Raw genomic sequence first — 14,384 nt, 5'->3', positions numbered from 1 at the left:
AGGTGGAGGTGTCAGTGCTTGGGACATTCTCAGAGCCAGACACACTCAGGGGTCTGCTTGGTCATTTTGAGACTCCCGTGGTTGTGAACGCTCAGCTGTGCCCAGAGGTCTGTATCTTCCTAATCACTCCTTCAGACACACTGTTCATTAGGACTCTGTTCCGCTACCGGGTTGAACAATACCAGCTCTTCGCAATTAAAGACGATAATATTGTCCATGACGTATCAGATGTTGGGGTCAGACATTGCATACGTTACCTGATTTGTTTTTCATTGGAGAACTCTAGCCCCCTTTTTAGAAGTCAGGAAACCAGGCTCTGAACGTTCACGTTACCTGGCTTTCCCAGCACTTGGGTGATAGACCTCATTGGCTCTAAAGCTCCCCCACTCACCACTGCTTTGCTGTCGGGACACTGAGTTTTGCCTTTTTCCTAGGCCCCAGAGCACGGCAGACAGGCCTTTCTTTGTTCCACATCCTTTCAAAGGAAACAAGTATTTTATCCCAGTATCCTTAAAGCCTGTCCTAAATTTGTAAAACCGTATTAAAAGTGCCTGAGGACATAAAGAGGCCTACATCAGAGGACTGTTAGGTCAGACTTCACAGGATTAGAATACCTCAGGCAGTGTGGAAGACATCTTTAAGAAAGAAGGAAGGAGAAACAGGAGTTCCAGGAATGCTCCTTGTCCTGTGTGAAACCCAGCAGTGGGCTGAGTGCCTTCTGTGGCCCCTGCTCACCTCCCTCGTCCTGGCTGTGGAGATACAGTAGCTGGGGTGCTCTTGATAAGAACATTTATCACCCTGGCCTGGCACAACTCTGTATCCCCTCCCCCCGACAGCTGGAGACATGGTCCCGCAGTTCTGTAGCCCTTTGACTCAGCTCTGTCTGCTAAGACTGAATGACGAGAACATCATTCTGTTTTGCTGTCCACTTTACTTCCTTCTCTTTTCTCAATCCTCAGAGGTTTTTTTCTTCATTGTTCAACCAAGTTCTTGAAATCCATCTCATGCCTGTGTCTGAGAAGTCAGATTTGAGCCGTAGGGCAGGCTGTGAAGAGGACAGGCCAGTCTTTTTTTTTTTTTTTTTTTTTTTTAAGATTTTTAAAATTTTGACAGAGACACAGCGAGAGAGGGAACACAAGCAGGGGGAGTGGGAGAGGGAGAAGCAGGCTTCCCGCTGAGCAGGGAGCCCGATGTGGGGCTCGATCCCAGGACCCTGGGATCATGACCTGAGCCGAAGGCAGACGCTCAACGACTGAGCCACCCGGGCACCCCGGGCCGGCCAGTCTCTACCAAAATTAAAGAAATTAATGGGAAAGGAGAGCGAGCAAGAGCACGCACCTGGCCACCTCCACGCAGGCGGCCCTAAAGCGTGCCTCAGCTCTGTTCCCTTCCAGGAGGCCTGGGGGGGGTAGGGGTGGGGCTTTTGATAAGTGGATGAAATATTATTAAATGCTTGAGAAAACTGCACCTAATAATGCTTTGTTTTTGGACAGGATTCCCAAAGAAATTACAGTGAGTAACATTCACCAGGCCATTTGCAACATTCCTTTTCTGGACTTTCTCACAAATAAACACATGGGGATATTGAATGAAGATCAGTGAACGGAATGAAGATGCCCCTAGAAAAGCAGGATTTGCAGATGTAGCCGAAGCTTCGAACTGTGACGACTCTTCTCTTTGGGGAAGGAGGTTATTTTCTGTGTGCCTCGGAATATTATGGCTCCCAAACCATTGCCTCCACCTAATTCACTGTAACACCAGAGTGTTCGGTCCCAAATCAGATCCCTTTAGGACAGAAGTTTCTGAGTCTAGAATGAAGTTGTGAGTGGGTATGTGCTCTGTCAGCTTGCATTTGCTCTCTGGAAAGGCTCCAGGAGAGAGTCTCCGAGCTGGGCCAGGCCACATGTAGCAGGTCCTTCTCTGGGTGTCATGGGGCACCTTGGGCTTGAGTCTTCCTCCACGAGGCAGAAAATAAGTCTGGCACGCTGGTGGTTCACCCATTCTGGGGTTACAGGAAGCTGCAGCAGTTACCCTGGTAATCTCTGGAGCGGGGCTGGGCTTCCGCACTCAGCAGGTGGCCGTGGCGTCGGGGACACAGTCAGCTGTAGGAAGCAGTAAAGCCTGGCAGAAGTCAGAAGAGCCTGGGAGCCCGTGTGCTGCGCACTGGTGTTTTTTCATGGAGCACGGGAACGTGACTACAGCCGAGGTCAGAGCGTAGTCAAGGGATAGGCAGGTCCCAGCATGGGTCCGGTAAAGGTTTGACTAACCAAGCAGCTCTTTATGTCAGTAATCCCAGGCACCTGGCCGACTCAGACCAGCTGTGCGTGTGCCGGGCAGAGAGCTGGTTCCACAGCGTTCGCGGGGTATGTGGGTTACCCCGTGTTGAGTGACCAATGGGGAGCAGCCCCTGGGCCAGGCCTGCTGGGATGGTAAGTCCTGTCAGGGGACTTAGTGTCCTGTTCTTTGCCACTCGGCTTTTCCAAAGAAAAGCGTTTCAAGGAAACACTGTGAGTGCCTTAAAGATAGAGAAATGACTGCTGAAGCCACGAGACAGGAATGTCCGTGCTCAGAAGCAGTGAGAATAGATTGTGCCCAGATGCGGAGCCCTCTTGGTGGGAGAAGTGAACAGAAGGAGGAAGGTCTGCAGGGCCCTGCATGATGCCCAGTTCCATTACAGATACTCTGTCCTAATCTTCCTAACATAGTCTGTGTCGAAGGAAAGGAGAGAAATTAGTCTGTCAGGAATCTGCAGTTTGAAGGCAATTTGAAGCCTGTGAATCAAACTTGCCCAATCAACATAATGGAAGTTTTCGTGAGTTCTGTAGACGTTTGGGTCAGGAGCAGAAGGCAGGGAGGTGACTAAGAGATCTGCCCTTTATTCAGCATCTGAGGATTGCAGATGCACAAGGAAATCTGTTCAGTAAGGCATCGGGCATGCCCGGGCTTAGTAAAAAAAAATAGTTTAGTACATAAAGGCTCAGATACTCTATACATTAACTACTGCAAGCGAGGTTAGTGGGCAAGTGCGTAGATTTATTCAGCAGTGGACTGTGACAGATCTACAGGATGGAGGATTTGATCCAAATGAGAACAGATTGATTTATTACAGGTATGAAAGCCTAAATTATCTTTTTGCAAAAGAAATATTAAATCATTTAACAGTTCCCATATGTGTTAATGTTTCAAATGTATTTGTATCATAACGTGTAACATAATTGTGTAACAGAAATCTACAATAAATCTTTTAGTATTTGTGATGGGTTTTTCTGAGTTCGAAGCACTACTTTGGTAGGTTCTTCTTCCGTGAGGTCAGGAGGAGCTGGGATGGGGCAGAGGTATAGGTAATTGGTGTGTTTACATTAATTCTGCCACTTCTTTCCAAAAAGCATTTGCAGCTATGCAAGATAAAGGATTACAGTTACATAAAAGTCCGAAAAAAATTTTGGAAGATGCACGTTGACCCTGGAAATAAAGATTTCTGACAGCTTGGGGCAAAGGAAAACTACCTAATGGAGCTCGCAGCCTCCTCAAAGTCCAGGCAAGGAGGGAAACCACTCCTGTCGTCTGACAAAGCACACCGGTCTGTCCGGAAAGCTGGAACTGGCCTATGCTGAGGTCTGGAAGAAGTTACTCCTGTGCCACAGTCCTGCTGTGACCATCTGCTAGCAGAACGGCTAAAAACAAAAATGACCAAAGATGCAGAAACATTGCAGAAATGACCACTTTTTACAGCCCCCTTAACAAGACTAAGGGCTTTGAAAGCTTTGGTTCTTCAAAGGCAGGAAGTTCTGCAGGGCTGAGGCTTCGTGAGAGAGCATAGGTCCGTAGCCTTCTCGGGACCAGGCTTCGCAGCATCCTTTAGGGAACTGAAGTGTCCGGAGGAAGAACAGGGGTGTTGCTTAGGCTCCTTTCCTGAATGTTGACCTCAGCCACAGTTTTGACTGGAGCCACAGGACAGAGACTGACGTCACAGGCAGTCCCTCAGCTGGGGACTCCCTCTTACTGACTGAAGCCTGTGTGAACAGCACTGGCGGACTTGACCCCACTAAAGGGGAGGTTCCCCCGTCTGCCCGGGGTGGGCTGCAGGGTCACAGTGTTTCAAAAGCTGCTTTTGGAGTTTGGCCTAAAATCCTGGTGTTAGTACAGCGAGGAAAGCAGTCCCACTTGGGCTGGGTTTTTCCGAGCTTTGAAGCCCCGTGGAGCACAGAGGCGGGACCTTGGTCTCGGTGACTGGAGGGGAGGACTTCAGGGGCGCCCCTCCTCTTGGGCCTCACGCCGCATCCTCAAGGCGGCTGCTGGCAGGGCTAACACTGGTTGTGGAATCACCGATACTGAACGCTTTCTTTTGGCTGAAATTCGCTAACAGATTGAACTTTTTATTTTAAAAACATTACTCTTTACAGAATTAATACAAAAATGCTTATTATATAGAAACTTCAGCAAATATAGTAAGGTGTAAAAAATTTAAAGTTACCCATAATTCCCCTTCCCAAAGATAACCACCGTTAGTATGCGCTGCATTTTCCTCTCCGTCTGTTTTATATGTGTGTATGACGTATGTGGGTTGGTACCACACACTTGAGACTGTCGTCCCATTGCTTTGGAAGGCCACTCCAGTGACGTGATGTTGGGCTTTACTAAGACGGCGAGTGAGTGGGAGACAGTTCCTTCTTCAGAACCCCAGTCTTCTAATTAATAATGAAGCCTGGTAACGAGGATTATTGAGTTCGGGGTTTTGTGGAAAGCTGTCTGTTCTGGTGCGTTCCAGAAAGGCTCTTGGGCAAGCAGTCTGCCTTCAGAGACAGGCCAGGTGAGGCAGGCGTGCGCCCGCTGCTGAGGTGCCGAGTCTGCCGGGAAAGGCGGGCCTGTGGTATCGGGCTGAGGTACAGCCCTTCGGTCTGGTCTGCACGCTGTGGCGGAGGGAAGGGTGACACAGGCAGGGTCTAGGGAGAGGGACTGTGTCATTGGCATCAGATGGGCCAAAGCTGCAAAGGAGAATAGAGCTGGCTCCCTGGCCTGGGCAGGAAGGGACAACTGTCCTGTCTGTGTTCTGTTGGCCATTCACTGTACTAATAAGCACCCTGCCCACAAACAGGAACTCTCGGAGCCACTCTCTTACTCTGCAGGGAAGGAAATGGAACCTGAAACTGCTCACAGCTAGTGAGTAGAGAAGTCAGGATTTAAGCCCAAGACTAGCTTCAAAGATGGTTTTTCACCCTAGCCTTGGGGGTGCGGAGGGGCAGTGCATGTGGAAGAGGGGAGGTTGGTGTGTCCTATGACTATTGCGTCCGACACCACTGTGGGTGGCAGTCCAGAGGGACAGACCTTGGGATTTGTCAGCCTCCAAGGGGCAACCAGTAATAGCCTTGATCCACCAAAGTCCAGAGGAGGATAAAGACGTATGAGAAGGCGCTCCAGGTTTATAATTAAAGAAATGAGCTAACAAGAAATTGTAACAGTGCATTTTTGCATTTTAGTAAAATCTGAGATTGTACGGTTAATCTGCTCATTTCCCACAGAATGCACAGCAGCAGGCAGTCTCTTTGCTCTTAGAAACGTCTAACATGCAAACCAATGAAGTCAGATAGCAGAACCCTTTGTGTAAGCACATAGTTGGGGTTCTGCCTTTAAAATGATTCCGAGCATTTGCTTTGCTGCACTGAAGAGGAAGGCCGTGCCAGCCAGAGCCAGCCCTCCGAGGGACCGGCCCCGCTCCACATCTGAGGGGCTGGGAAACAGCTTAGGTAAACGCTCGCCAGACAGCGCGCGAGGGCTGGACGGGGAGGAAGAGCCACAGGGAAATCCTTGAGTTTCCTTACCAAAAACTGCCCTTCGCCTGTGCCTCTAATCTCTAAGCGGGGACAGAAAGTCCTTCACATGTCTGACCGCCGGCTGTGCAAACTGGGCCAGGCTCGCGCCATGTGGCCACGTGGGCTGGGACTTACCAGCAAAGGAGGCAGCTTCCTGAAGCCGACAGCTGCCTCCTCACAGTGAGCTTGCCCCACTGTAAGTGAGGGAGCAGGGTGGGAGTCATCTAGGTGTAGAGAACGGGCTAAAGTCTTTCAGGGAATGAGGCTAATGCCACTTCGTCCCAAAAAAGCTCCCAGTTCTTTGCCAGTGTGTATGGTGTTCCCTTCTAGTCGTCAACTGTAAGGGAAAAAACTGGAATTAGTAATAAAATGTGGAGCTCAGAAACCTACAAGGTCAATGTCATTCATTCAGTACTTAAAGCACTTCTCACACGAAGCCTTTTGTTAAAACATAAGGATAGGGTCACCTGGGCCCCAAATTATGTCTTTGAAATTGAAACCCTGATTGATACTCTGTTCCTTTTGGAAATGACATCCTAGTTACTCAGCATCACCATGAGTCACGTGCAGGGGATAACCCAAGATTTCTTCAACCTGAATGCGTGGGGCCATTTGTAGGCGTCTCCAAGGACAGTCCCTTGGGTTACCATAGGTTACAAAGTTCTCATGCAGCCTGGGAAAACCACCAAGTGGACATTACTGGTTCTTCCAAGCACCTGTCATGTCCATATTCCTCAGCCGGCACAGACCAATTCAGTTTACAACAGAATTGATCCTTAAGTTCTTCAGATTTAAAAACTGAAGGGTGGCCAAAAGAGGCAATTAAAAAAAGATCTGAAGCCTTCCGTACAGTCGTCGAGGAACAAGAGGATGGTTCAGGCCCGAAGCCGAGTTGGGCGGTGCCAGTGTCCCTCTGCGCCAGGCCCACAGCCCGGGGGGCAGCTGGGGAGGAGTGGCGCCCACGGCAAGACGGCCCTTCCCCTCAGACAGCAGAGGGCCAGTCCCCGGATCTCACCCCAGTCCCTGAGTGGCCGAGGACAGCCCCATCTTGGTGGCAGTGGGTTCTGACTCCGCTGTGGCCGGTCACACATTGAGGATCCGGGGAGCTGAAGCCTGAAAGATGGCTGATGGGTTAGGGGTGAACTTCTTCCTCCCCTCAGGGGCCTGAAAAATGAAATGTGGCCCCGTATCAGTGTGCCTTTCCCTCAACACTCCCTCCCCACCACCTCCCGCCCCCAGCTCCAGGAAGAAAATTCCTGCCTCCTCTCCTCCTCTTTGTCCTCCAAGAGTTGAAAATGCTGACCTGAAGGGTCCGTGGGGGAAACGTGCAGGGGGCGGGGTCACCGCATTAGTAGGTCAGATACAGCACCTGGACCTTCCGTTCCGCTCCCGGATGCCCCCTCTGGGTGGAATCAGGAAGCTGAACAGTCCCAACCTCCTTTCCAACTTCTCTCTGACACAAATGCCAGGGACGTGGAAGGCTCATCATGAGTGCTCAGCGGTCAAGGGTAAGATTGGGATTTAGGAGGGAAAGGGACACCTTGCTTGCCAGAAAGCCAGCACTAGGGAGACGCGATGCCCCCCCCGCCCCCCTGCTGTCAGCTGAGGGAAGACTGGGTGCTCAGATGCTGCTGTCCTCGGCCCTCATGCCATTTTGCATCATCAAAACCCGACTCCTAGTCCCTAGCCTGGAAAAAGGGCCTCTGCTCCCACACCCTCTGCAGCCGGGAGCCCGGCCCCTGGCCCTGCGGCGCCCGCTTCAGGCTGACCTGGAAGCCGCCCCCAGGGCTGCTGTCCCATCCGGAGCTGTGGGTTGTGAGGACTGTGGTGGCTCTTGCCTTTGTGGATCTCGGCGGCTTCACTCCGGTCCAGGCCTGGAACTCCTGTCTGGAAGAGAGAACACGGTCACCACCTGGCTCAGGGTCAGTCATCCCTCCTCACTTCAGGGGCCGCCACCATTGTCCTGTGCTTCTTGGAATGTCCTGGCCAATCTCCACTGCTAAAATCCTGCTTTGGATCTAGAAGTGAGCACCTGGTACGTGCTGGGCATTGGAAACCAAGTCCCAGCCCTTCCTTCGATGATCCCCATTTTGTCTCCAGGCCACTCTAAGGGGCCCGAGACACCCAGAACCAGTGCAGGTTGGTCACTTCCAGACCAGGTCACTGGTGGCCTTTACATCCATAGGAGGTGCTGGTTACAACTGAGGAGAAATAAGGTTCGGTATTAGGTTTACGTTTTAATAACTGGTCTTAAGAACTCCTACAAAACAACAGATTGTAGTAACTGTCTCAAACCACAAGCCGGTCTGGCTTCTGCAGGGCACCATGCACACAGGCGCTCCTGCCTGGATGCGGGAGGGGAGGGGTGGGGGGGCGGCTGACTCCCTAGACAGAAAAGCCAAGGCGGGCACAAACCAGCTCCGTGTTCTCAGAGTGCTTTTTTTTTTTTTTTTTTTTAGATTTATGTATGTATTCTCTTAGACGGGGAGGAGGCAGAGGGAGAGAGAATCTCAAGCAGATTCCTGGCTGAACTCCCCGCTGGGCGGGGCTCGGGGCTCGATCCCATGACCTTGAGATCATGACCTGAGCTGAAATCAAGAGTCGGACGCTTAACTGACTGAGTCACCCAGGCGCCCCTCAGAGTACATGTTTTGACAAGGATTTAATTCCTCAATTCTGCACACAAAATAAGACCTATTTCTTTTAATTCTATCAACCCCCGTGCTAGACAGTGAGCTCAGGAAGGCGGAGACCTGTGTCCCTAGGAGCACCTGGCCCAGGCAGTGTTCTGTGGAGAAGTGCCCGGCTGGCCAGGGGCAGCGCCCACATGTGGGCTGGACCCATTCTGGTCTCCTCCCACCCACAGTCCTGGCTGGGTTTCAGGCCCAGGGGTCAACAAAGCTGCCTTCTGTCCTTGAGAGCAGCCCAGCTGGGCCCCACTGGGCTGGCTGCTGGGGTAGGGAGCAGCTGTGTCTGTCTGTGGTCGGCACTCGGGGGTGCCAGGAGGCGAGCTGGGCCAGGGCCCGAGCAGATCACTTGTGCTTCTGAAGCTGCAAGGTTCCAAGGACCAGCTGCCTGAGCCATCTGCCATTCTGTTTCTCCTGAGGAAGCAGGTCCTCCCCTGGGCGTGCCCTTCTGTCCCCAAACTGAGCTGAGCCTTGGGCCTGGCAGCCCAAGCCTGTCACCCCAGGGTGGCCGCAGGGGTCCCAGCACAGAAAGCGACCAGAGCCAGGAGCTAGAGCGATGCCCCTGGCCGCTCCTGGGGCAGGGCTGGTGCCGGAGACCAGTGAGGGAAGACTGCAGTGGGGATGGAGAAGGAACCTCAGACCTAGAATCAGCAGGACCCGGTGACTGCCAGGGAGAGGAGGAGGGCAGATTTATGGCTCTGGCAAAGAGGATAAGAAAAACACAGGGCAAGCCACATACACCAGGTACCTCCCCTGACCAAGCAGGCTCTCCTGTCCGCCTGGCCTGGGCCTCAGCTGGACCCTGAGGGTGACAGTCCCACCGAGGGCCAGGGGCCACCCATGGCAATGCCGAGCGCCCTAGGTCCTCAAGGCTTCAAATCCCTTCATTTCTCTGAGCCTCAGCTTCCTCATGAAAAGGGCTACTGACCCACGTGCAGGAGGTTAGGATGAACCTTGGTGCAGGGCACTTCAGTGGTCTTCCCTGCCTACCCAGGAAGGAAAGAGAAAGGTGACTGAGGAAGGAGGTCTTCTAGAGTGAGTGGAACTAGAACCTGGGCCAAAGGTGCTGAATGACACCTAGAGAATTCCAGAGGGGAGGCTCTGGGAGCTGCTCAGGAGAGACCCGGGCCGGCTGCGAGAGCAAGAGCCGCTGCGCCCATCTGGCCAAGCAAGTGAGGCCGGTCAGTTTTCACGAGACAAGCGGGGGCTGGCGAGTGGCCACGAGGACTCCAGTGACTTTGGGTTCCCTGGATCTGTTCATTTTTGTTTTGTGAATCTCTGCAATCAGTTCGCTCAGATAACATGCGTCCTACAAGGAGTCAGAATGGAGTTTCCCGCGTCAAGTCCTAGAGCTGGGAGGTGAGGGGTCCCAGAGGTCAGCTGGCATGGGGCTGGCGGAGCCAAGTTCAGCAGCGGTCCTGGGTTCTAGGCCAGAGTTGGGGGTGTGGGGACCCAGGGAGTCAAGCTCTGGCTCTTTCTGTTTTACAGATGAGGAAAGGGTCAGAGAGGCCAAGTGACCCGCCAAGTTTATACCCCAGGAAACAAGAGCTCCAGTGAGTCCCAGCTCCTGGCCGTAGCTTTCCACCACTGCAGGACACAGCTCAAGAAACGAGGGGGTTGGGGCGCCTGGGTGGCTCAGCTGGTTAAGTGTCTGCCTTCGGCTCAGGTCATGGTCCCAAGGGCCTGGGATCGAGCCCCGCATCGGGCTCCCCGCTCCGCGGGAGGCCTGCTTCTCCCTCTCCCACTCCACCTGCTTGTGTTCCCTCTCTCGCTGTCTCTCTCTGTCAAATAAATAAATAATCTAAAAAAAAAAAAAAAAAAAGAAAATGAAACAAAGGGATTCAGAGGCAGCAGCATCTTAGGGGGTGAGGTCTTGGGGAGATAATCTATGGGAAGTCCTGAGACTGGCTTCTGGTACTTGGTAAGCAGAGAATAACAACTTGTACTTTTAGTATCATTGGAGCTGGGAGGACCCAGCGAGACGTTCAAAGCCGCCATCTGCTCAACACAAGTGAGGGGCCGCTTCTAAAAGCCCCGCCTTTGCTTGAACATTACCAGTGAGGAGGAGCTCAGCCTCACCCCGGAGGCCACTCACTTCATCATCAGTCCACTGGAATTACTAGAAAGCTCTTCCTTCCCTGAGCTGAAGCTAGCTCTGCGCGGGCTCTGCCTCTGGTCCTGCTCCTGGCCCTGAACATCAGTCATTTGAAGGTACCGCACACCCAGGCCCTCGGGCCTTGCGGACCTCTCCCCATTCAGGCCCCTCCAGTTGGCTCCCCACCGGCTCGCAACAGCCCGAACCCTCCGCGGCGGGGTGAGGCCCCAGCTGGGCTCGGTGGTGGCCCTGCCCGCTGACGTTCCCCTGTGCATTTTGGCAGCCCAGCTTGAGCACGCATCAGTGGACACAAGACCCATCCTGCAACTACCTTTCCCCGTGAGGTTCCTGAAAAACTGCATACCCATGAAGGAAGCCCTGGGGAGATGGAACCTTCTACATGTCTTGATAATTACTCTATGGAAATCCTACCTTAATACAGTTGATTTTAAAAATAATAAAACTGAGGGGGAAAGTTCATACCTTTTTGCTCTAATTCCACAAGTCAGAATTTCTAAAGAAACTGATACGTGCAAAGACGGCTAGCTATAAGATGCTCATCACAGAAATTATTTTTTCCCTTAAAAATGTGTTTTTTTAAAGGTAACACGTGTACATGTTTAAAAAAACAGTTCTTTAGAGGGTGAGAAGTCAGTCAGTGCCCTTCCACCCCGGCAGCATCCCTCCCTCCCCACCCCCTTCCTCTCCCCAAAGCTTCCTGTGTTTCCACACATCCATCCAGAGATATCTGTGCTTATTGGAGCAGATACGTGTATATCAATACCCCCTTTTAAAAACACAAACAGCAGACACACTGTTCTGCATTTTGTTTTTTTGACACGTACCCCTCCAAGATCTTCAGACCTTCCGCTATGAGTACATCGTAGGCCTCCCAGTAGCCCATCCTATGGTAGAGCTATAATTAACCAGCTACATCAGTAGGCCGGTGGGATTGTTTCCAGCTTCTGCAGTACAGTGTTGCAACATACCTTATATTCCTTAACTCCCACCCCACATTCAAGGATACTTGCAAGGAAAACTCCTGGAAATGAAGTACTGGATCAAAAGAAGTGTTTTTAATGGTCCCAAATTAGAAACATCCTAAATATTCAATAATGACAGATTAATAATTGGACATATATATCAATATATGGACAAATGTATATCCCTAGGATAGAACACTGCACATCTACTAAAATTCGTGTTGTAAAAAAAATATCTAGTAACATGCAAAAATCCAAAATTGATGGAAAAATGTGTACAGAATCTAAACCTATAAGAATTACAAATGGATATGGACTCAAGGGTTAAGGATTAGAAAGAACTACCAGTTTGGGTGAGGTTAAAGGAATTAATTTGTTGTAATTTCCAGTTTTTCTACAGTGAGTTTATATTACTTTTGTAATAAGACAAAGAAGAAAGCCCTCAGTTGTCCAGGGCCAGAGCTAAGGTGGGGGCAGGGTGGACCCGTAGAGCTCAGTCACTTGGCGAGATCCCCAGGGGGCCATCCACTGGGAGCCCCGGCTGGTCCTCACCACCAATGCCTCCACGGAGGGCACGGGGCAGGGGGAGCTCTGGCAGTTGGCCTGCACGCACCCTGCCTTTCGCTAGCCCACCTGGTGGAAGTTAAAGCCGATTTTAACTCAGTTGAAGGCAGGGCTTTCTGGTAGGGCTGCCCCAGAGGGGGAGAGGGGAGGGGGCTGTAAGCAAGGTAGTGAGCTCCCTGTCAGCAGCAGAGGTGCTCACTCATTCACTCTGAGGCTGGTCAGGGAACAGCGAAGGCGACACCTCGCAGTGCCCGGGGACCAAAGGGGAGGACCTCCGAGGCCACCTACAGCTCTCCAAGTGCTGTGGGATGGAGGCTCCAGGTGCCTTCTCCCTCCCCACCAAGCTGGTCCTCATGGTTCACGGCTTCCGTTTCCTCCTACCACGGGGTCCCGACTCGACGCGCTCCCCTGCCCGAAGCCCCATACCTGTAAGACGTGGTTACCGCAGCCGAGTCCGCGTCGCCGATGGGGAGCACGTAGACACCCCGGCCAGGGGCCGCGGGGGGCTTGTTCCTGCGGCCGCCCGCACCGGACCCGCGCCCCTGCGAAGCATCTCTGGGCCCCGCGGGCGCCGTCCACACGCCGAAGTCCCGCTGGTACTGAGTGAGCGGCACGTCCCGGCCGGGGTCCCGGGCGCCTGCAGGGGACGGGCCCCTGCGGGAAGCGGCGCCGCCTGGGCCCGGCTCCTCGCTCTCGAGGTCCGAGTAGCTGTGCAGGGTCAGCGGCACTGCCACGTCGGAGCGGTCCAGCTGGTTCCAGCGCCGCGCCAGGCAGCAGAGGCGGCTGATGCAGGGCCACGCCATGCCGGCCCCCGGTGCCCGCCGCTCCGCTCCCGGCGCTCCGGGCCGCACCGCCCCCGCCCGGCGTCCCCGCCCCCGCGGCCCTCCCCGCGCCGCCGCAGCGCCGCCCCCTGGCCTGGGGGAGGCCGTCCGGGGAGGGGGAGGGCTCGGGGCCGGGCCGGCTTGGCCTGGGGTCGTGCGCGCGGGCGGGCGCAGAGGCGGGGAGGTGGGTGGGGGGAGGCGGGGAGGTGGGTGGGGGAGGGCGGGGGCCCCCGGAAACGCCTGCAGGCAGTCACTAGTGTCCAGCTTGAAGGTTTCATAATTTAATCCAAAGTTCCTTTAATGCTATTTTCTAAATCGGACCTGGTTTCGCCGAGAGCGAGAACCGGCTGGCAGCGATGCCGTCGCTGATGGTCCCGGGCCGGCGTGGGCGCAGGCCGCCGCTGCCAGGGTGTTGGGGCTCGTAGAGTAGCCGGGGCTGCCGCATTTGAGCTTAGGCTGCTCCGCGCCGGGAGCGGAGGTGCCGCGATGCGGAGGATCGCTGGGCAGACCCGGGGCCATGCTTCCGGAGGACACGTGTTTGAATCAGCCAGTGAGTCACTATTTGCCTTTACGATGCTGAATTTGTAACAACCAATCCGGTTTTCATTGAGAACTGGCATTAGCCCTCAACTGACCTTTCCCTGGGTTCTAAAAATCCCTCATTTTAAAGCATGGCAAGAGAGGACTTGGCGTTATAAAGCTGCCGACAAATCTTTAGCCATTGCGTTACAAAAATTCCCTCCCCTCCTGTGCATGCATTCTTTTTTTACTGCAAAGTTTGGGTAATCCTCCAGGCTAAAGGTCAGTCTGTTTAATGCATGACAGGGCATCAGAAACAACTCCCTGGCCACACTCAAAAGACTTCCTGAGTATTTGACACATGCCCTCAATGTGCACTGCAGACCAAGGACTAATTAATCACACTACTGAAACAGCATTAATTACCCAGAGCTCCATCTCCAGCATATACTTGGACGGTCTCCAGTCTGCATCTTAGAGGAGAAAACTGCAGTGCAGCCCTGGCCAGTCAGGGTACAGATTCCTCTCCCACACCATCCCCTCTCAGCTTCCAGTCATAGCAAAGTGACAGAGAGCTGCCCTGGCCAGGCCATGGCCCAGGAGGCAGCAGGAGAGGGGCACACCGGGAAGACACTGGGAGGTTACACACCTGCTCTCCCTGGGCCCGGCAAACTTTGTGTGACTTCCGTGCTCCAGGGCCCTGGGTTAGCCACTTGGGACATTTGGTGACTACAATACTCCATCCTGCAGGAAAAAGAAAAAAAAAAAAAAAGGTAGCTCTTTTTATTTCTTCATTCATTAAGCAACAAAGAGCACTTACTGTGCACCTGGAATAATGCTGGGGGACTCCAGGAGGTTCAGTGTAGTCGGCGCAACAGAACTGGATAAAGTGAAGTGAAGTGGGC

At 53.1% G+C, this 14,384-nt stretch overlaps 2 protein-coding genes across 12 annotated transcripts in view; one reads left to right on the top strand and one right to left on the bottom strand.

The window, feature by feature from the left end:
• YEATS2 (YEATS domain containing 2) overlaps positions 1–3,261 on the top strand; it is a 104,110-nt gene extending 100,849 nt beyond the window's left edge. For all 10 annotated transcript variants that reach the window (XM_078068391.1, XM_078068361.1, XM_078068363.1 and 7 more), the window contains one exon: positions 1,494–3,261. In XM_078068391.1, the coding sequence (XP_077924517.1) occupies positions 1,494–1,602 (109 nt within the window). In that variant the 3' untranslated portion in view covers positions 1,603–3,261. The remainder of the gene's footprint in view (positions 1–1,493) is intronic.
• Positions 3,262–5,450: 2,189 nt separating this feature from the next.
• MAP6D1 (MAP6 domain containing 1) lies at positions 5,451–13,013 on the bottom strand. Of its 2 annotated transcripts, XR_004926611.2 has the most exons (4): positions 12,566–13,013; positions 7,580–7,697; positions 6,826–6,974; positions 5,451–6,147 (listed from the first exon to the last, which is right to left on the bottom strand). XR_004926611.2 is itself a non-coding variant. In XM_036122450.2 (3 exons), the coding sequence occupies exons 1-3, from the start codon at positions 12,940–12,942 to the stop codon at positions 6,894–6,896; spliced, it is 576 nt and encodes a 191-aa protein (XP_035978343.2). In that variant the 5' UTR covers positions 12,943–13,012; the 3' UTR covers positions 6,198–6,893. The 2 variants fall into 2 exon arrangements, 1 of the variants encoding a protein (XP_035978343.2); XM_036122450.2 differs by lacking the exon at positions 5,451–6,147 and having other exon boundaries at positions 6,198–6,974; positions 12,566–13,012.
• Between the last annotated feature and the right edge of the window lie 1,371 nt (positions 13,014–14,384).

Source organism: Halichoerus grypus, chromosome 1 (genome assembly GCF_964656455.1).
Source record: "Halichoerus grypus chromosome 1, mHalGry1.hap1.1, whole genome shotgun sequence".
Classification (NCBI taxonomy): Eukaryota; Metazoa; Chordata; class Mammalia; order Carnivora; family Phocidae; genus Halichoerus; species Halichoerus grypus.
Note: the sequence above shows the minus strand (reverse complement) of the source record. Positions and strands in the feature narration are given on the sequence as shown.